Below are 23,511 nucleotides of genomic sequence, written 5' to 3' on the forward strand. Positions count from 1 at the left end.
TACTCGTAGAAATTGTACTTCAGCTAATGTTAATTGTCTATATTGTCCTTCTGTTGTGAGATATGATGGGATAAGAGCTCATGTAAAGAAACAACATCCAGATGTAGAATTAACTAGAGGATTTAATGGATATTTAATTCCTCGAAGAGCTATTACCCAAACTGGTGAAAGTTGTTCGTGTAAATATTATAATTTTGTATCATTGCTTATTAATAATGGAACAAATATAGAAAAAGTAATAGAGATTATTATTTTATTGAAGAGTATAGATAATTTAAAATAAAAAAATATAGAAAAGTAAAAAAAAAACAAAAATTTAATAAAGAATTTAGATAATGTTAAAAGTTATTTAAACAAGAAGGAAATCACTCTTTAAGCGCGATAAATAGTGATTTTGTACTGGGGCATCACTCCGATAGGGGCGATTTTGCTCTTAAAGAGGGATTTCACTCTTATTTTCAAAATTTTATAAATTTTGTTCTTTGGAAAAAATTTAAATTTCTAAAATTGAAAAAATATGTAAAATTAGCTGTCTTTAATATTTAGCAATCACTAATAGTACAAACTAAGTCAAACTATAACTCAAATGTGAATTAGTTAGACTATAACTCAAATATGTTGCAAATTATGCACAAAAAATTAACTGAAAGAAATTTGTGAGAAATGCTTAAAATAGCTTTACTTTTCTCCACGAATCTGGTGAATATTCAAAGGGGGATATTCGAGTTTACCATTCCAGCATTTATGCCAATGACCATAACGTTGGAGTCGTAGAACCTATATTTGAAGTTTTATTTGGAAGAGAAGATTGCATTCATTACTAAATTTTGTTGCAATCTGAAATTTAAATCTCATTATCTCGAAAAGTATCCGTCCGATTTGGTTCTTTCCTCTTGGATGTCTTATAATATAGGCCCGTGGTAGTCAGTGCCACGTTTGCTCAAGTTGGAACCAACAGTTTTGGAGCTATTTACGTTTGAAAATTTCCCCCACATATTAAGATTGGTTATAGAATTAAAAAGGTAGCTCCACTCCACCTGCTTAGCATACAGACCTCATTCTCATACAGAGTGTGTATCCAACTAATAGTTATCCATTCACAAAGTTTGAATTTGATACCATTTTTAGTTCTCGAGATATTGCTAAAGATCGGTATATTTTATGTCCAAGTTTTGCTATTTAGTTCGTATGCCTTAATTATGCTTGTTTAATAAATGTTATTGTTCAAAAGAGCTATGTTTTTTGTAGCCAGGCGAAAGCCATGGTGAATGGCCAACAATTGCCGTGGAGAATAAAGGTCCCCACGTGGAGAATAATTCTAGAACATTCTTTTTGAAGTAAACTGTTACGCGTTACTGACTAGCCAATCAGAATGAACATTATTTACAGGAGTTACAAGCTAGTGGTTGTTTCAATGCTTTATTTTTGTTACGAGCTACTGGTTGTTACAAGCTACTGCTTGTTACCATGCTACTGGTTATTACAAGCTACTGGTTGTTACAAGCTACTGGGTGTTACAAGCATAGTTTACTCGATACTAAGTGAGACAGAAAATGATAGATTTTGAATGAATATGTATCGGCGAATTTGCAAACGAGTTTTTTTTTCTAGAATTAAGCCATTTCCTAATTTAATGTTAGACTTGAGCGAATATAAAGTAGTGGATAATACAAGGAAACCAATAAGCAGTAAAATTTGGCCCTATTCGACATGCGCGATTAGCGTTAGGAGAAAGGATCAAATTTTACTGGTGGTTCGTTTCCCTGTTTTATCCACTACTCAAAATTATTACAAAAGTTATTCCAGTGATTCTTTTTAGTACTAGCATGTAATTGTTTAATTCTCAGAAAAAACTTCGTTTTTGATTGTTTGAAAAAAAGTTCATTGATTAAATTTGATATGGTTCTGGTAATTTCCTATTAATAAATTTTTGAGATGTTGGGGTAAAATAAGTAGCCATAGGTCAGGAAAATACAGACATCTACGAAAATAGCGCATTTAGGCCTATCAGGGAGAGACTTGAATGTTTACACTATGGCATAATTTTGATTTTTTTCCTCGATAATATCATGTGTTGTATTATTATAAGTTCAAATATCCATGACGTGATCACTTAGTTTTGCAATTTTCTTTTTATCTGCTTATTACTTTTTTGTTACTAAACAAGTTAACAATAACACACAACATACTACCAGAGCTTTTATTCCTAAATAATGGTTCAATAGAAAATGCTGAAGTCGAGCATTGTTTGCAATTCACATTGAGCAAGCTACGGTGTGATAGATCTGATAGATTAAAGTGATAGATAAAGCTATATATATATATTCCTAATGATATCTGCGTCTTCTGATTGGGTTTTCAAGTTTTCATTTGGGCCGAGTAGTTATCGTCTTTCAAATACATTTAAATATGTTGCTTAGGTTTCAAAGTATCGGTGGAAATTATGGGTTCCAGAGTGGCCAGGAACATCACATGTGTGGCGAAAGACTTTGCAAACGTTGCGATTGATGGAACTGAGACGACGATCACAGTGCAGAGAGATGACGTTTATTTTTCGATTGTTATGTGCAAGTGGAACAAGTGGCAGGTTCAGAAGATAATCTGCGAAGCTCTTGCTCTGGTCATCGATGAATCTGACAAGCCGAAAAAAGTAACTGGCGAGTTCCCGTTGGATCTGACGCTTCCAATTGACGACCGGAAAGTAGACTTGACTCCTTTGAATTATGATTACCTTCACGAAGAGACAGGAAAGCCTCCGATATTTGTTTACTACTTGCACGAGAGCAACTATGGGAATGAATACATTTTGGAAGTAGAAACCAAAGGTTATCCCATTGGCGCCTTCAAATCCTCATTTCAAAAGAAGTTTGACCAGTCCACCAAAACAAATAGTGATGAAGATGAAGATGAAGATGAAGATATGGTTACAGATAAACAGTTCAAATGTAAAGATGATCAGAAGTCTGTGCAAATATTCGCCACCGGACGGAAAACGTTCTCAAGTCTCACCGAAAAGAACTCGGGCAAATATGTGTTGTACGTGGACACTCTGGACGAAAGCATTACATCGGAAGTCGAAGTTGAGTTGATCCACCCTTACAGTATCAAATGCGAACAATCGTGCGAGAAAAAAGTGACTATTGGAGACTTCTTCCAATTGCAGTGCGAAGTGAATCATCATTTCATCACCGACAAGAGCGTCTTTGACAATGTTGACGATGTTCCTCTGAAAGTTGTAATAACTAAAGTTGACCCCCCACAAGACATGCTACCATACACTGAGTTGAACCCTTGTGAGTATGGCCTGGACACGGGGAAGCCATTGACGACCAATAACTTAGCAATGGTATTTTGGGATGTTGATAAACGGAAAGTCGACATAACATTCGAGATTTTCAGCGTACAACACTGGAACCACGGCGAATACCAGATCTTAGTTGAGGTTGCAAATACCTCCGACTGTTACTACCAGAAAACCGGTTCTGTCTGCATGGATTCAACAGATATGGACCTTGACGCGTGTGATTATACTGAGACCAGGGATTCTCGCAAACTGCGTTTTATGGTCATTCCTAACAAAAATTTTGGGTCTATATCAGCAGCAGATGACTCATGCAACGAGCACAACCCACGCGCATTGTTCTTTGCGCCCAAGAATGACGCGGAATCTGGCTTACGACGATTCTACTACAAAGTAAGCTGAGATAAAGTCTGAAATTGTGCCGAAGTGGAATTTTGGGTTGAGGAAATACCCCCCCCCCCCCCCCCCTACGAAAGAAGCCCCCACTTAAATTTTGAAAGGAAAAAAACTCAAAGGAATCAAAGCCCACGGAAATAAACCCCCATTTTAAAATCGAATTTCGGTCGTAATGATTTGTTTGGTTGTGATAGTTTCACATCAGGTCCTACGGGGCGCTAAGGTATGGACAAGCGCGCTAAATGCTCGCTCTTAAATGGCAAAGTGGGGGTTTATTTCCAATCTAAAATTAGGTAGGGGTTTTCCGTGTTTTTTTTTCTGAAACCGAGAAATTTTACTCGCTTGAATTTGAAAAAAGGAGCTGCGCCTTTAGCGTAGGATACGACTCTGTCATTTATCATGCTCACACAAAAAATATATAATTGTAATCGAATCATTGCTGTCTTGTAGTATTCGTGACATTTTAAACGTGAAATGTCTCATAGCATTTTTGAAAGAATCCAGTCAAAATCTCTCAAGAATCTTGCTTCAAACGTTACATGACTTTAGGAAACGGAATCTGACTTGTAACAATAAATAATAGGAAATTGGGGTGTTTCATAATAAATCCTTCTCAGTTTTGTGGTCAGATCTCGTATAGCCATACCCATTAATCATTAAAATACCAAAATCTTGGGGGGGGGGCTATAATTTTGTGTGTAGGAGTGGGGGGGGCTATAATGGGAAAGACCCGGAGAATGGTAGTGGTGGTAATGACATACAACTTTGGTTTCCTTACATTGCACTTTTTGAAAGTAGGCTGTTGCAGGTGTGTGCGTTCCCCGACTACACAGCGCCAGTTGACAAAGTGTGTGGGATGGATGGGGGGATTAGTGTGCACGCAATCAGTGATCGTCTGGTAGAGAACACTGTCTATGCCGCTGACCGGGGCATCAAAGACCCTCTATACGACCGCGATGACAGTCAGTACCACATGATATGGTTCTATAACAATCTAATACCCGGGTTGACAACCATAAATAAATCTTGGCAACCATATCCAAGCCATATATGGTGACCAGAAAAACTTTGCAACCATATACCTGACCATACGAAATTTCAATGTAAGGCTGAAAAAGCGTAAAATAAGTGCCTCTGGCATATTTTGGTGGTGAAAAGTATCTGTTGAAACTCTGAACAAACTCCGAGTTCGTGGTTTCTTGGCAACCATATATATGACCATAAACGTTCATGATGCCATGGATGACCATATATGGTAATTCAAATCGATCAAAAACCAATTTTGGGCGAATCCTAGTTAACGTTTCCTCGCTTAAAAAGTGTTTGAAGACGTATTGCCGAAATATTGTTGTTTATGGTTTCTCATATACAATACCATGCACATTCATGATTCTTACAGGTACCATAAAACTTTATGGTCTTGGATATGGTTGCCAAAATTTTTTTTTTGAAATCTTGATTTTTTTGAAGTAAGCTATTTATAGAATTATATATAAATCCATGAGTCACAAATACATTGGATTTATAGAATATCTAAATAAAAAAAGAGTGAATCAATGAGATTGTTATGGCGTTTAAATCTATTTACACAAGACGACAATGGAGTTTCTGAAGTGTTTTTTATTTTCACAAAGTCAGACTGAAATGAGTAAAAAAAATTTGATTAGTAGTGTAGAATGAATGAAAATTATAAGTCAATTTGGCAAATCTCACATGAAAACAATTTTAACGTAATCATTTTTCCCGGCCTTAGCCATGTCAGTCTAGGGAACCATTTCAATACTAATAGGTCAGTTGTTCAGTGTGGAGACGGAAAAACGTTGTACTCTCCGATATAGAAAAAAGTTGTTGAATTATTTTCAACTGAAAAACATCAATTACCTAATTAGCTTTTAGGTCCAATAAGTAAAACATGCTGAAGTTCAGCGGAACCGAGCTTAAATACTGGTTTCTCGTATTTCATTCATTGATTACTGCTCGGGTTTCTAAGACAAAATTTTTGTTTTTTTTTATTGCTGCACGAACATTGAAAAATTTTGGAATTGGACATTTTTGGCAAAAGATTTGAGAAAACCCATAGGTTTTTGGTAGAGCAAGCCAACGCTGAATCAGTCTCTGGACATTCTGTTTTTATGGATGGCCAGCACTCTGTTCATGTCTAGCTAACCTGACTAGTCTTGATTTTTGAGTAAAGTTTAATGCCTGATAAACTGTAGGTTCAGCGTAAAACAAGACAAGGTATGTTTTACATGCAATTCTATCTTTCGCGTGGGTACTTGTTTCATTTCATTTGCATAGCAAGTCGTAGCCACTAAGCTGAATGGATTTTGTGGTAATTGCCTACAAACTAGCTTGAGTATAAAGAGTGTGTATACTACTATAGTATTTACTAGATAGAAGCTGCAAAAGTATGACATTACTCTGCACAGACTTAAATTTGAGATATGAATAAAATTCATACTATACAAAATAAATTTAGCCTGGGCGATTTCTATGATCCCAAAGTAATCATGATGAAGAAAAATTGCACATAAAGAAACTTAAAATATTCCGAAAATGCAATCTTTTCGAACTTAAATAAATTTGTACTCCTGAAACGTGCTGGTTCAGCGCTGAAAGGATCTGAGACTCAAGACTGGGAGGATTGATTCTGGCGTGAAATTTTTTAAAGAAAAAGAACATGTTGCTTGATTTACCTTCTTTTTGTCTGACAATCAAAAGATGATATAAAAATCTAATCCAATATTCTCGCAGAAACATCTAATCTTGCAAGATTCTTCCGGAGAATAAATTAATCACGCAAAATTTCTGCAGAAAAAGACCAAGATTTTTGCAGCAAAATTACTGGCATGATCTTGCAAAGCGTTGTCTCTTTATTGTTTTACATTCAATTGTTGAAGCTTCAAATTTTTTTTAGTTTGAACATTTGTCGTAGGATAAATTAGGAACAAGAACACGGCCCTTCCGTTTTTTTGCACTGATTTTTTCTTCTAAGTTTGGACCGTTTTTTATTGCAAAAAGATAATCACGCAAGGTTTTTGAAAGATCTTGCAAATAAAGATTTTTGTTTTTGACTAAGGCTGTTTTTAGCTACATGGTTTCAACGGTGTTTTTACCTGATGAAAAGTTGTGAAGTGTCATCGGCAAACACTTAATGGTAGACCTGAATAAAGACCTGATCAGCAATCACAGAGAATTTTTGGCTTGACACATGTTTAAAGCTGTTCAGTAGTGTTCAAGATATCGGACATCTAAGAAAGGTACCTAGCTCTGTTTCTACTCTTTTTTGACAGGGCTTTAAAAACTTTTTTAGTAAAGTATGAGAGGTGCGCGATTTAAAAAAGGTCGAAAATTTTATTTTCAAATTCATCTTATATTCAAATACGGCGCTGGATAAATTTCCGATTTAATTTATATAGCCCCCTCAGTCAAATTTTTTGTAGTAACTGTGACCTTAAATAAACCAAAGCTAAAATCAAAACTTGACTTGGTTTGAACAACTGTTGTCAAATTTGGCGCATAGTTTTTTCAGTTATCAAATGTACATTCAGTATTGAGATTGATTTTGCGACCCTGGAAGAAAATTAATCCTGTCTGGCCTTTACTAGCAATACCTTCGTTTGTTACTAGCCAATCCGGATCATCAGTACCAACTAAACAAGATTTGGAAGGCTATCAAGTGCAACTACTACTTCCACCACGCGGCCAATCCTGTCTCACCTGCAACTGACAAGTTAGAGACATTCGTGTTCTCGGGCGGGCTACCTGCTGTTGTCTCATTTGACGACCACAAACTGAAGTTGGAGGGTACTACAAGCAGCGTTATTCCGACCGGGTTGTTTTGCAAATACAGGTCTGTTCTTTTTTGCTTTTAAGCGTCTTATTACCCAGAAAACTGCGGCTTAAATTAGTTAGAGACAAGGTTGCTATCGCAGCCGGACTTTTCTCTGATCTATTCTGCTCATAGTTTTCGTTTTTTCAAAGAAGACTTTTTGGAATTGATGAAAAGCTGGTCCACTTATTTTGGAAATCAAGTTTAACACTCAAACTTGAAGAAATTGTAAATTTTATGACCAATATAACGTTCGGCACTGTAGACTCAAAGTAACAAGCTATTAAAATGGACCAAGCTGAGTAACAACCAGAACCATTTTGTTTTTGGCTCATTCTTGAGTATTTAATTTTTCTATCTTAGTCGCAAACGCCCATATTAAGTCTGCGGAAGTTCATAGACCATCGCGTGAAGGGCCCAGCACTTTTCTAAGTACCAAAAATGTTTGAGAAAACTAATTTGTTTTTCATTGTCATAATCCTTGTCCGCTCAATTACTTCTTCTTCATAATTGTTATGTCCGCTCAAATCACAATCGAACATTAGACAGTGGAGATGTTGGCCAACCTAAGAAAGATACAAGACTTTTTAATCGGGAACACCAAGTTTTTGGCAAGGAAGCCGACGAAGGGGCTTTAAAAATGACTACTGGGAACAGAGGCGCAACCGCATGAGTTTATGAAATTGCCCCATGGAGCAAGAACGCAAGTGAAGACCCAGTCAGCAATTACGAATTTGATCAGGCAGATGCAGAAATGAAAGACAAGAGAAAGAGAAGCAACGTTTTGTGCCCTTGGCGAATAATTCTAGATGCAACAACCCTCATGCTGATGAGACAAGTTTATAAGGGGAGATGACTGCACATGAGATGGATCAAAAAAACTTGGAAGCTTCGCCAGAAGAGAGTGTGTTGAGAGTCCAGCATTGGAGACCTTATTAGAACAGATGAATCAACTGCAAATTGAAGAATCTGAGGTTTTGGGACATGACTTGGTGACTAGAAGCAGGAAAAGCAGTCTCAGAGACGGTCTTAATTGTTTTGGTCTGCGAGTCAGGTACAAAAGCTTCCTCAAACAGAAGAGCTCCAATCGGGTAACAAACTTCACTAAGTTGAGAAAAAAGCTGCAAAAATTTTGTGAGCGCACAGCACAAACAAGGGACAGAGTGGTCACGTTGCACTAGCAGTGAAGCGTGATTTCTAATAGGGACCTAAGAAAGGACGCTACTTTTTATGTAGTGTATGTACGTGTATACACTGCAAAAGTCTGCAGGAAGAGAGAGAGAGAGAAAGAGAGAGAAATAGTGCAATCTAGCAATTGGAAGAAAACCTAGAGAAAACATGTCGCGTGAAGAGTGATTTCACTTTGCCAGTTTAATTAAACTGCTCCGAATCCCAAAAGAGCCCAAGTATTTTTCAAAAAAATTGTGTATGAACGATAAGATAGCTTCCAAAGCAAAAAACTAAGTGGAGTAAAAATTGAAGCATTAAATTGTTGTGATATGCCAATATTAAGAAAGCGAGTCAAGACGAACAGCAAAATCAAACAACAACAAACATTAATTACATCAAAATATTTTGTCCGTTTTAACAAAATTTATTAACAAATTCAACATAGCGTCAGATGAACCTAAAACTAAACAAAATAACCTATAAGTCACCAGAAAAGATGTGGACTAGTCCATGAAAAGGTTTGGTAACAATTAGACAAAAATGAACAAAAACAGTAAATTTAAAAAATTCGTTTACTTTTTTGAAACAATTCACTTCAAAGTAATTAAAACCATTAGAAATCAAGTAAAATATCCCCAACGTTTACGATTACCAATGCTTCTATAGGAGGGCATTAGGACCTGTCCTTATTCATTTCTTTAAGCGGCTAAAAAGAACAACAAAGAAACAACAAACAAAATTCAATTGAAACTTGCCAGAAAACGCTGTCAAAACCGTCAAGCCATATTTCGGCCCTAAAAATATATTCGTTTGCGCCTTCTTCAAACACCGATAATGTAGTTTTTGGGCCCTTTATTAGTGAGACTAGGTAACAAGTAGACAAAAAAGAGAAGGGCAAAAGTATGTAATAATTTGGATTTTTTTCGAAACAAAATTATATCCAAAGTCATGAAAAACATTAATTACAAAATGAAATATTTTAATATGGTCGTTTATTCATCCAAAGGAATTCTCTGAGACTTGCAATTATCCAGAATAATTCTTGTGGCTACAAAAAGAACGTCAAACATGACAAAAATCAAATTAATTTACTTTTTTTGTGAAAAACCGGCTTCGAAGTCAGTAAGGTCATAACGCATTCTTTAAAAAAATAGATTTTAGGAAATCAATCCCTTTTGACGCCTTCCCTTGACACCCATAGTGTCATGTTTGAACTGTAATTAACGAGATTAGGTACTAAAAAGAAAAATAAAAAGAAACTTGCGATGTTAAAATTTTCTTATTTTTAGTTTTGGAAAACGATTGTTTTCAAAGTCATGAAAGCCATCAGCTATCTACTGATATCAGCATATTGGCTAGTCTATTCTTCTATAAAAAGTCAGTGAAACCTATCACTATACAGGAAATTTCATGCAACTGAAATGACAAAGTAAAAATGACAGTTAGAGACAAAATTAAAAAATTCAATTCATTTCTTGAAGGAAGAAGTGTCGAGGCAGTTAAAACGATAATCTATAGCTTTAAGGATTTTAATATGTTCAATTGTGTTTCATTTTGGATGCTAATAATGTGATGTGAGAACTGTCAGTAATGTGATAATGTGACTAGAAAACTTGAAAAACTGGCAATTTTCTAAAAACAAAAAAAAATCTGAAATCTAATAGTATCAAAGCCAGAAAACAATAAATTCAGGCTTAAAAACGCAATCGAGACTAAATTTCCAAGCAGTAAAATGAAAAATCATTCTTTCTTTGCTGACACTAAACTGCAAGTTGACCAAATTAAGAAAAAAAAATAAGGATGAAAAGTTCATTAAGCCATTGTTTAATTAAAAATCAATTATTTTTAAAAGTCGAAACGATCATAAACTTTCAAGTAAAAAACTAATTGCATTAGCTTGGAGTTGCTTAGGAAGCCAATTGGACTTATCACTCCTGGGCTTTCATTTGATATGTTCTGTTCTTTTTTATTAAAAAAATGTCTTTTTTTAAAAAAAAGACCGACTGATTGCAATCCGAATTCTTTTTGGACTGTAAAAGTCCAAGATTGGCCCAAAACTAGCCCTGCTAATGCTTATTGTCCGTTAGGAACTATTGATTTTTCGAATATTGTTGATATAGATGATTTGTTAGTTGAAAACTCAAAAAAAATTCTGCACTTTTGATAATAAACAAATAAAGCTAGCAAAAAACGGCAAAATTTTAATTACAGAGCACTCTCAACGGAAATTGAAGTAAGAATAGCCCCCTTCGGAGTCTACAAAGATTGTATTAGTGTTGTTTTGTGGGTGTAGTGCCGGCAAATTTTATCAAAGTGGACTAAAGTAGCTTGTTTGGTGCTGTTTTTGATGAAAAAGGCTGAATTTTGAAATATTTATCCAGAGCTTTTGACCAAAAAAAAATTAAATCAGAATAATCAACAAGGCTTTTTTTGTCCTTAAAAATAAAATCAACGACACTATTCTTAATAATTTCAACATATTTTAGCAAAATTGACGAAAAATTAGGCAAAAATTTCGGAAAATGTGAATAAAACAACGTGAATTTACTCTACTTTTTTCAGAAGTTTAAACCTCGATAACTCCCTGTAGAAAACGAAAATTAAAAAAATCTTTTTAATTCCATATTCTGCGCTGGACGAGCTTTCTAATGATACCAGTGTCAACTCTCTACGGTGAATATATCGATCGGCGAAAATTGACTGAACAAAAAAAACCCATCTGAGTATATAGTTCCTCCCCCCTCAAGAGGGGTCGGAACAAAAATTAATTTATAAAATTAAAAATTCAACGCATAAATAATTAGAAAAGAGTTTTTGGAAAAGTAACCGATATTTTGCAACTTTAGAGAAATGTAAAACCTTTGCTAATTATCCGTTAAGTTTTCATAGATGAGACATGTTTCAGCCGAGGATATGTGTGGGCTTTGATATCCGTTACTGGCAGCTGCAGATATACGCCCCTGGATCTAAACGAGGGCATGCAAGTCACTGTGAAAGTCAAAACCCACGGCAACGACCCAGTGTCCATTTTGTGCCAGGCTGTGCCTTTCAAATCTGCTGATAACCAGACATTCCACGGTCTAACCAGCGATGAGACGTTTGTGTACAAGATTGATTTCCCAGAGGAAAAAGACGTTGAGAGTATCCAGTGTGCCCAGTATTCGGAGGGATTGAGTGACGAGGAGTACGACTGGTTTCCATTAAACTTCCCAAGTTTGTACGAACCGTTAGTGATAGACGACAATTTGACAATAAGCAACGTGTGGTGTAACCAAGGAAACTCTAGCCTGAAGCAACCCTGCTACGATGGGGAAATCAAGATCACCAGTTGCGTTGAAGGGAACCCGATCCAGGAATGTTTCTGGAAGAAACATGTACGTGGGCAGAGTTCAACAACTCTGGTCCAAGGCGAGGATAGCATTTCGTGGCAAGATGTTTCTGAAACTCCGCAATGTAACAACACACGAAAGTGTTCGACTCTTCAAATTTCTCCTTTGAAAGATCACCATCAGGGTTTTTATTGGTACGAATGCTTAAGCGGGTTGGAGAAAACTGTGTTGTTCAACAAAGAGAATAGACGAAAGAGCAAGATGGTTAAAATCACGGCCCAACAAAGCGCACCGGCGGGTGACCAAAAATTTGAGTTCGTGCTCGAATGCGAAAAGAAAAGGGTGAAGGGGTATTTCAGAGCGTATGGTCAAAACGTCACCGCATCTGTGCAGTGCCAGCGAGATGAAAATTCGCCTTGGGTAGATCACGGAATCAGTTACGACGTTCCGGGCAAAGACGCTTTGGATGTCGTGTTTTACCCTGAAGGAGCAACTCGAACTACAAACTGTCGATTTGAGGGGTCAAATGAGTACGCATCACAACGACCTATGAAGTTCAAAACTCCTATGAAGAGCCTCAAATTGTTCAATACTCTTAGTTTACATGGCGACGACACAAACGAGTTGAAAGTTTGTTGCGACGCTTGTGTATTTGACATGCAGGATCCGTCCGTTATGAAGCTGGAATGTTTGAATAGCAACGGATCCCCGGTTCCTCTGAGGAATGAAACTGAGGGTGGGGAAGACTTCAGGTACCAGCTGGACTCCTTCACTGCTACCAGATGCAGAACCATGGTGCAAAAGCCGGCCTCCCTCTACACGTGCAAATGTGTCATGGATAAAAAGGTTACAATCCAAAAAAACGCCATTCTCATTAGGTCTATTTAAAAAAGGGTAGCAAACGTATCGAAATATTAATAATCAGTAGCATTCATTATACTTGTATAATAATAGTACTCTTAATGTCATTATCAACGTTCTTATTATGTTCTAATATTTATATTAGAGTTCATTATATCATAAGATATCTTTAGTATTAAAACAACACAAAACAAAATAATTTCAATAAAAAATAAGTTCTATAATGGACAACATGGTTATTAAGGGCATTAAATGGTTACGTAGTTGTAACTTCACTATCATTGCCTTCTTATTGCCTTCAAAATTGTTTCAAATGACAATTCATTTTGACGTGCATAGTTCAACCAACTGATTTCATCAGTTTCAGAATCGTTTAGCAAAAGTTCCATTCTGCTGCGGTTATAAAAATACGTAACTTTTTAATTTTTTTTCGCATAATCAGCAAAGAAATATTCTCTATTTTTCCAATTTGGAGAACAAGCATACTGAATAATGTTTCATATTTTTGTCCTCATAGCATGTTAATGGTCGACATGAAAATACCTCTCAATTATTTGCAAAAAATTTCACAAAACTAGCTTTAATTTGGCACAGGCAACGTTATAGGCCTAATCAGAACAAATTGGCTCATTAAATTTCAATTAAATCGAAATCAGGTTCAGTTCTTCCAAGTTTTTTAATACTTAGCAGAAAATTTTGTTAAAAATGTTCTAGTTATTTAAAAAGTTGGCGAATTTAGTGTGTGGGGTTGAAACTCAATGCAAACAGGTCTTGACTTTTTCAGTTTTATATAGCGATAAGTATTTTAGAAGCTAAACTTTATCAGATTATTACAACTGCTAAATCGCTGTTCAGGTTGTTCACACAACAATGATCGATAGTTCGATTCCCTGCGTCGTGAATCTGTCTGTGAGAGGATGATTGATCACTTAATCGCTTCAGATTGACCATAGCTTGATCTATCTTGGCTGCAATAGTAGTACCGCGTTTAAGTTTCGGAAGCAAAAAAGTGGTCACACTCACCAAAAAGTAAGAAAATTAATCCTCACAAAATTAACAGTCAGAAATGTGGAGGAATAATAGAAAAAGCCGGCCGATAGCAGGCAACTGTTAATACATTGCAGACTAAAAACCTCATTACTGCTCCGTTTTGATTACGTAGAAACAAAACCATTATCATTGTTTAAAAACAGTACAAGCATATCCATGCAGAAAAGACAAAAAATAAAGCTTTTTTCAAGTCTTAAAGAGTGTTAAATTTGTGTTGTTATCGTTATATTAGAACAGGTTTAATGCAACGAACAATTGCAGGCTGTTAAGTGCTGTAAAAAATCAAATTATCATTCTCTCGAATGAAGATGATGCACTATCAACGTTTCTTATTCATTCTTTAAAATTTTTTTTTGTATTAGGTGCATCGAGTTTTTTTTGTACCCCTTTAGAAATTATTGGAGTCAAATTGAGTATAATAGATAAACAGTAAAATTTAACTCTTGGCAGCATTGCGCATGACCAGCTCTTTGCTTTTCACATTACAAAATTCTCATGGTGTACTTCTCACCTTGTCTGGTACTTGGGAAGTCTAAAGGCTAAATTGGACTTCTTGTTCTTTTTTTATCAAGCGCTAGCGTTCGTTCGTGGTCAAAACTAATTCTTCGTTCCTTCAGTGTTTATGGCTCGATTGTGACCAAATGAAGTAGACATATTATCTATTTAAGAGTAATTCCAGGTTTGCAATTTAACAGTCGATAAGTTCTAAAAGATTGACAGACATTTTTACATTATCCATTGATGTTGAAATCAGTGAGTTTTTTTCAGTGACTTTAGTTTTACTGGAAGTGTCAAAAAAGGGCTGATCAGGGAATATGAAATTAACTCTATGTCAATTTCTAATTTAAATATCCAATTTATCAAGGAGGTACCTTACCTCTGAAGCATAAACATTTAGCGAAATTCAACTGCGTATTAGTAGAAATCACTTTTTGACTTCTTGGTGCGTTATTAGACAAGTGTTCTAAAAACATCTAGGAAGACGACAAATTTTTTAAAAAGTAACAGGAGATATCCTGAAACACGATACAAACAATTGGACAATTGGAAAGACTAAACACCTCATTTGAAAAAAAATTATTTGATTGTCAATAAAGCAACCAACACATATTTGTAAAGACGATCAATCAAAACATTAAAGTTTCAGTCAAAAAACTTTTCAGAAGCACTCATACTAAAATTTTTTAGACTCTAAGCAGTTTAGTGATTGCTAATTTAATAAACTTTTGCTACGTGTCTTTACTGAGACTAACAGTATAACACAAGGGCCAAACTTTAAAATTTACATCCAATTTTTCTAAAACAAATAGTGGTCATTAGGGGGATTTGCATAAATGCCATTAATGAGTCTGAATGACTGGAGAACAAAAAAAAACGAATAACTAATTCGGGTAAAAATAAACATAGCTGGCAGATTGCCAGTAAATAGCCGCAATAGCTTCGTAGATCTGCAGTCTCAGAAAAAAACAGTAAAAACGTCTGTTTAGTGAAGGCTGATGTGTTATTTTGATTAAAGATCTGTATGTTTTTGCTGCTTCTATTAGCTGCTCGCAAAAAACTTTTATATAGCGTGACACACGCGCATTTGGTCTGATCTATTTGATAAAAGTAAATGAAAGTCAATTTCAAAGTGAGGAATTCGTTTTTGAGAGTGTGACCAAAAATTTAATCACGCGAATAAACAAAAAAATTCAGAGCGAAAAATGACGTCATACACGCACTTCAATTGAAATTGCCTGAACGAATGAACAAAAAGCAGATTTGAAGTGGTTGTGACGTCATATGGTCGTAACAAAAATTGTGACGACGAAATACAAAAACATAGGAGGACAAGTTCTGACGAATAAATCAATGAATTCTTATTGACTTATCAAAAAAAACTATGCCAGAAAATCAATGATAAAATGCCACATGAGAACAAAAAAAACTAGCGAGAATGCGAATTTTTGTTCAAACACCGTTTTCTCACTCTAATTTAAAATTAGGGCAAAAAAATTTCACGCCGCAAAACCGCTCGTTTTTTCGCTCCACTTTTTGTTTCGGCGTGACCAAAATCACTATTCCAATTTGACTTCATAAATCACGAGAATGTATGAAGAAATCTTACAAACATAGCCGGAAGAGTTCCAGAAGCCACTCGTAGCGTCAAAACTTCACAAAGAAACCAAATTCGCCGCTGAAGTCGTTAACTTTTGTATTTAACCATAAACTCATTACCTCCCAAGGTCTGATCTAAAAATCGGAGAAATTTAAACCACTGTTACCAAGACAAACCAAATGCAGCAAAATTTTATACTATTGAAAACGTTTGGTAACGTTAAAAAGTTCAAAATAAATAGGACGCTCAAAATATTGATATGTTGAAAAACTGACAGAGCTATCAATTGCCCTCAAATAATTCATGATTCTAATCTCAAAAAGATCCTGAATGCAAACCGCAGATAAATCTTAGAAACTAAATTAAATTTTTCAAAAAAAGAATGCTCTAACTCAAGATTCAGACAACCACTAGATTTAGATTTCTAATGACTTCAATTAAGACAAAAACAACACATACCTCTTCCTTCTTGTATATATTCTAGACATGATTTCATTCTAATTCAAAATTAAATTGATCGTAGAAAAGACATAAGCAACAGAAAAAAATCAAAGGCAAAGAATTGTTTGAAAACAATACCAAGGCCAGGAAAAATTTGCATTAATTAGTAAAAAGTGAAAATTTTGGCAAAGGATTTCTAGCAAACTCTCAGTACTCTCAGTATCAGCCTTAAGTTGAATGAAATCAAATGCAAACGGAAGAAATGACGAAAATCTAATAGCTCAAAACATTCAATTTTTTTATAACTGAAAAAATCAATATAAGGAATGTAAACGAAGGTGCCAGAACAAAGCTAGAATGATAAAAACTAGATTGTGAAGAATTTGGAAACAAAGTAAAGAACACCGCAAAAAATACTAATGGTCGATTTTTGTAAGTTGAAAATCAAAATGAAAAAATCTAATAGTCAATACATTTCATTGTTCAGCGTTCGAGTAGCGAAGACGAAGAGCCATCCGAGAAAAAGATCCGTCCCCTTTAACAGAACTTAAAAAATCAGACAGAAAAAATTTTGAAACATTTTGCAAAAAAATGGTCAAAAAATTTTTGAGGCCGCATTTTTGAAATTCAAAAACTTAACACCAAAAGTTGTTGATCTTTATTGAAACGAAATTAAAGTCCCTCATATTGCACAAACAGGCTTTTTCTAGTAATCAAAACCAAAATCCAAACAAAATACTGAGAAAAATTGGAAACAAAACTACCAAAATTGGATTAGCATATGTACAATTTTATAAAACAAAACTACATCCAGGTAGAAAGAGTCTTTGAGTATATGAATTATCAAAAAACAGTTGCCATATTAACTGATATTTGACAAAAAGTCGGCTGAATGATTTAAAAATGAAGAAACTAATTAAAAAAGCCAAAAATGAACCACAAAACGGAAATTATGTGCCAATATTGAACTTCGAACGCATTTTCAGGCTCTTCAAAACACTGTGGTATCAATTTCCGAGGTTTACATTTCAATATAGCATCGAGTAATTATTATTTGTACAAAAAACTAAATTACAAGCAAAAAAACTAGGCCACTTAGACGAAAAAACGGCTAAAGGCGGTTATCTATATGTGCCATTCAGTCAAAAACTACTTTTCAATGTCAAAAAGTCATTCACTAAATGCAGCGCATGATCCAAAAACTTCTCTCGCTCAGATATAATTAGTTCACACTGCAATTTTACTCGATTTCGCTTTTAGGTCAAAACATCGTCTGAACGAAATAGTACTTCCGGTAAAAAAAACTTAAGAAAACCAATACTCCTCTTCGAGTCGTGAAAAACCAAGGCCAATAATAGCCGCAGCTATCGCCGTGCGGCCATTAAAAAATATCAACATCTAATCATGAACGATAGCATAGCAGTCAAAAATGATCACTGCATCTTCGTCTTGGAAGTTTGGTTGATAAATTTTAAGATCCAATCTTTTCGGTTTTGGTCTATTTTGGACTCCGAGTTGACCAGAAGTCAGTAACATCGACAAGACGAGAGAAGTGTGAAGAGCTATCAAAAAATTCATTGGGCTTTAAATATACCAGGACAGGTTTGAACTGCAAGCAAAAATAATAAATTGCAACGAGTACGCTTATCGGCTATGGGAAAAACACAGTATTTGATAGTGTGACTCTACATAAGCAAAAATATCAAAATCAGAAAAGTATACGAATAAATGAGAACGCACCTTTCTTCGATAAATTTTTTTTCCAAGCATGTAAGTTAATAGTATAACCAAAAGTTTACATGCCCTCAGAATAATTCGGGATAATATCGATCAAAAACCAATTAAGCGTTATAAATTATTATGAAGTGAACTATTATTCATGAAGTTTTCACTATTTTTCCCGAGAGCCAATGAGCCACAGAGTAACGAAAAGGGAAATTACATTTTTTAATATTCTGTAAAAAAAATAGTAGAGCATAACCCCCTCTATTTAGAAATTATACTTTCGTTCAACATTCTAGCAGTTAGAATGTCTATGTTTTATGCGTGTGGTGAATTGTGTGAATAATTTAAGGAGGCTGAGATGAAAGTGATGATCAATGGGGATGTGGAGTATGTCACTCCAGAGGAAGTCACTGAGCCCCCCTTCGTGGCCATGGAGGTGGAAGAGGTGGACAATCTGCCCAGAGAGACCCAGCCTCCAAGACCCCCCACCAGTCCATCTACAGAACGTAAAGAAGTTTCTGCCTGTAATCAATATGACCTTGACAACTGAACTTCCCGGGTCGAGAAAAAATCGGAAAAATATCTAAGATAAGCGTGAAAAGTTTTTTGTAAGATAAGTTTTTTCACCGCAAATTTCGTACATAATTTTGCGATGAAATGCGGTGAGTGCGGTGAAATTATGTAGGTTCACCGCTAGAGTAAGCGGTGATCTTACAAAAATTCACCACAATTCACCGCTAAAATATGTAATTTCACCGCCACAGCGCAACAGTGACAAAAAACAAAAAACGACTTCTATTAATTGGCTCTGAGCTTACTGTACAATATAGTTTTTTCGACTGCGCATTTTTATGTAAGGTTTTCGCTCTCAATGTTTGAAAAAGTGAGCACATTTCAGCGTATTTCTGACATAATTTATGGAAAATTCCACGACCCTAGTACCAAGGTCACAGATCATCAATATTAAAGTCAGGGCAGTATATGCGTTCAATAGTGATTAGAATGACTAACATCGTGAACATCTGAAAATTAGGTTTTAGCTGCCATCGTGAACGTCTTTTCACCATTCTCGTAATTTAATAATTTTTAAATTTAAGAGTCTATTCTGCTGATATTACATGGTTTATGCCACCTATAGTTTTGTTATTGATTTAGTGTTTTGTGTTATTTTTAGCCCCGGAGACGACTATAGTGTACGCACAGGATCTGATGTTGGTGAGAGCTGCTCAAGAGATGAGGCGATTGTGTGCTAAGAGAGACGGATACTTTGGACACAAACTGAGTCTGTTGCAAGAGGCTGCAGATATTAGGGACGGGGCACCCATCCACATTGGCCTGGTTGCTCTGGACATGCTCAACTGCACCTTCATAAACCAGTTAGATTTGATTCTGGCTCAATTTCTTAAAATCAAGTAAACAGAGCTGGCGGTAACTACTAAAAACGCCATTTGAGTCCGAATAAACTTTGGCTAACAGAAAATTAGGGACAAATAAAAAACAAGATAAGAACGGTACATCAATTGTATAGAGAACTTTCCGTTTCTAGTTGCTAGTTTAGTTTTATTTCCACGCGCATCTACCATTTCAGCCCAATTTGATAATCTTACCCTACCATCCATTCTCTATCCATTTTCTAACCCTTAGTTGAATGCTGGCTCGCTAATATTTATATAAAAAATACAGCCTTCAAGCACTCGTATAAGTATAGAATACTAATTTCACAAACTATTTCTACCTGTATCAGCGACCAACGAAAATGATGAATTCAGATTTTCTCAGATGTATTTTTAAAATTACTAATTCAATAATTGTATGAAGTTATTGAATTGGAGAGCCTGCAAGTTTTTAACCAACTGGTTATAATTTCTGAATTGACTTGTTAACTTCAAAACCTAGAGTCTCTTTTCAAAAAAGTTAATCTTGCAAGATCTTGCAAGAAAAAGTTAATCTTCCAAGAATCTTGTAAGAAAAAAATCTTTAAGATATAAGATAAAGGTTATCTTGCTGGAATCTTGCGATAATCTTGTAATAAAAGGTTAATCTTGTAAGATCTTGTTAGAATCTTGCAAGAATCTTGCAAGATCTTATAAAATTAACTTTTGTTTTCGACTCGGGTGTGAGATGCGACCTTCAAAATTGGTCCAAATAAAACTCTCCTGGACTTGTAAGTTCACGTGTTTGTAGATTGTCCACGAATGAAACAGTACGCACGGCCACTAGAGTTCAACAAATGGTTGACCTGTTGATGGAAGCTGCGTGTGATTTGATTCTGTCAGCGCTACAGCGAGTGACCGCTTTTAAAAACAACGATAAAGAAGCTGGAATGATGGCAGCAACTGATCTTATGAATTTCTTACTCTCTTTGGCTCTTAACTTGCCTCAAGACACACAGTCCAAGTATGAGAGTGAAAACATGAACGCGAAGGTGTTCAAACTGCCCGATGATCGGAGAAATTTCTCAGCTGTTCTTGAGTTGTTGGATCAGTCTGGTGTTACCATTAACGCCCGACAAGGTCAGTCAAAAAATCAAGTTTTCAAACCCTGCCATGAGCACGCAGTGGCCGTATAACTATATGACGGCAGGTAAATTTTCTCAATTATTCCCGAATTTTGATTAAGTAAGATCTTTTAGGACGTCGCTTAGTTAAAAAAATCCATTTAAAAAACTTATCGTGTAAGACCTGACAAACTGTCTTGCCAAGTCTTAGTCAGGCAATGCATTATCTGATAAAAGCTGATATGAACAATTTTGTTGGAAGTTTGTCACCTCTTACTCGATGAAAGTTCAAAAATCACTGGGATGTTTCACTTTCAATAGTGTCAATAGTGTTATCGTGATTCAATTTTGAGGATTTCACTGGTTATTGAAAATTTGGCTAAAAATTTTCAAATTTTTGTAGAAAAAGCCACAAAGTGTTGTCTAAAAAATTGAATACGAATAATGTCAAGTATTTTCCTCAACATTTGTAAGTGCCTTGGCCGAGACCAGATGTTAATCTTGCGAGATCTTGCAAAGCGATGTTAATCTTGCAGGATTATTTTCGGACGGCTTGCGCGTCCTAAGTAAATATCAATGAGTTTTGATTGAACTTAAAGGATTTGAACTTTAGAAATGATATTTAGACAGTCTTACCCTTTGAAGCAAACAAGAACGGAATGCCGATAAACAAAACTTTTTAACCCAAAACTAGTTTTATATGTCTAAAGTATGTGATATTTCATTGTAACATTATTTAACCATACAAACCTTTATCTATCAAATTAGTTTAACCGAAAAGCTAATTAACAATGAAAATGATAAAACATTAATAGGTGTTGTGTAAAAATACTTACTAAAAAGTATCATTCGGGAATTGTAACTTCTATTGATCAGTTTTGTTGAAAACTCGCCTGCGCACCCTGAAACACCTCAATTCTCGAAAGTAGACTTATTAGATGGTGACAGCGAAGGAAAGATTGTTGAAATAACTCTGAGAAATCTTGAATAAACTTCAATAAATTTGCAAATTTTCTAATATATTCCCGAATAACAACAAAATATTGACCAAACCTCATCAAACTGTGACCATCAACGCCGGATCAACATTTGAACAGCCATCTGGATCAGTGGGACGGGCAGACGTCTGGCTGAAATCTTTTGAGCGGCAGGCACAGAGTTTTGGCAAGAGTGCTCTTAGTGATTTCAAGTGGCCAATTTCAAGTGGAATCAGTTTCAAGTGGAATCAATTTGGTGATGGCAAGCAGAATGGAACCAATTGATGTACGTGAGCACCAATCAGGGTTTCGTGAGTTGATGCAGATGAATTGATTATTTTTGTTTTATCATAAAACCAACCCTATTTTCGACACAGTAGCGAGCTTTTTCTGGTCGGTCTTAGCACAAATGTAAGCTTAACTACCTTTGATATAACGTTGTAATGCTTTCGCTAACTCTACCTTGATCCAAAACTGTTTTCATCTATCATGTTCATTCAGTGGTTTCTGTTGTAAAACTTTGATGAGATCTAAGCGAAACGTAACTCTGGCAAGTTTAAAACTGGAGTAAAAACTGAATTAAAGTTAAGTAAAGCAGCATAAGTGAAGTGACCATAATAGCTTGTAGAGTCCAGTTTTTTTTGGCACAAAAATACAATTAAGTCCAACCTGCTGACAATCTAGAATACCCAAGTTAAGATTTAAGTTTTATAGCATAAGAATCCACGGATGAACGGAGTCAGATTAAAACAACACCTGAAACACTGCTACTTGCATTTAAACCTTGGCTTTAATACAAAAAAAAACACTTAAGTAATGGCAAATGCACATTCAAACGTCTCCCTAACTAAGTTTAGTGGTCTTCCTAATGAGAATTGGAGCGAATTTGAATCTCAGCTGAGGAGAGTAGTAGATGTAGCAAATGTAGTGAACGCACAGAGAAGTGGCTATCTGCATTTACACCTAGCTGGTGAGGCATTACAATACTACTTAACACTTGAGCAAGCAGTTCGCGATAATTTTGAGCAGAGCTTAATTTCACTAACGGCACATTTTAACAATCCAAATCTCACTGAATTGCACTTAATAAAGTTAGAGAGAATGAAATACGATCAGAAGACAATGACGCCTGATAATTTCCTGGTAAAGCTCCAGACGTTAGCGAAAAGGGCGTTGCCTGATCCTGTTCCCCAGCCTGTCGCACCAGTTAATCAAGATAATGACCAAGATCGATTTGATCGAGAAAATCGAGAAAATCAGAACAGGCAACAATTCGCAATTCAGGAACGAGATAGGTTAGTCTGTAGACTGTTTAAGCGTGCGACGCCAAATTGGATTAGAATAAAATTATTATAACAACCAGCAAACGCACCAGTTCGTGATCTCTGTGATATAGCCAGCCGATTAATGGTTTTTAACACGATGTGCCCCTCGGACGACGTAACGCGAGATAGTTTGAATCAAGTTAGCCCCGATATAACCAATAACTTAGTGAGTGCCCTGAGCAAGCTCTCTGGGACACAGGAGCAGATGAAAACGTAACTTTGTGCAATGACAAAGGAGCTTAATGATCAAAAATCACAACGTGAAGCCCAAAACCTAGGATACCAAGCTAATTGCAGTCAGAATTCTCACTACTGGGGCCCAACTAACAATCAGAACTGGAACCAGCGAAATAGCAATTTTGCTGCTAATTGGAATCAAAACAACAGTTTCGGGAATAACAGTGGTAGAAATAGAAACAGTGGTCCAAACCGGAACTTTGGGCAAAACCGTGCGAATAACAGTGGCCCACGTCAGCCACAAGCAAGAGCTTCATACAATGCAAGCTCAG

General features: G+C 35.7%; 2 protein-coding genes across 3 annotated transcripts in view; both read left to right on the forward strand.

Moving 5' to 3' along the window:
* Positions 1 to 23,511, forward strand: part of LOC142341507 (protein farnesyltransferase/geranylgeranyltransferase type-1 subunit alpha-like) — a 351,573-nt gene that overhangs the window by 222,827 nt on the left and 105,235 nt on the right. The gene's annotated exons all lie outside the window — the stretch shown is intronic.
* The window catches only part of LOC142341505 (uncharacterized), a 126,834-nt gene that overhangs the window by 78,004 nt on the left and 25,319 nt on the right, over positions 1 to 23,511 (forward strand). For both annotated transcript variants that reach the window (XM_075392484.1, XM_075392485.1), the window contains 7 exons: positions 2,421 to 3,694; positions 4,506 to 4,659; positions 7,328 to 7,550; positions 11,605 to 12,874; positions 18,553 to 18,709; positions 19,378 to 19,579; positions 20,388 to 20,716. In XM_075392484.1, the coding sequence (XP_075248599.1) occupies positions 2,421 to 3,694; positions 4,506 to 4,659; positions 7,328 to 7,550; positions 11,605 to 12,874; positions 18,553 to 18,709; positions 19,378 to 19,579; positions 20,388 to 20,716 (3,609 nt within the window). The remainder of the gene's footprint in view (positions 1 to 2,420; positions 3,695 to 4,505; positions 4,660 to 7,327; positions 7,551 to 11,604; positions 12,875 to 18,552; positions 18,710 to 19,377; positions 19,580 to 20,387; positions 20,717 to 23,511) is intronic.

The sequence above is a fragment of the Convolutriloba macropyga genome, chromosome 6, assembly GCF_964194025.1.
Source record: "Convolutriloba macropyga chromosome 6, txConMacr16.3, whole genome shotgun sequence".
NCBI lineage: Eukaryota > Metazoa > Xenacoelomorpha > Acoela > Convolutidae > Convolutriloba > Convolutriloba macropyga.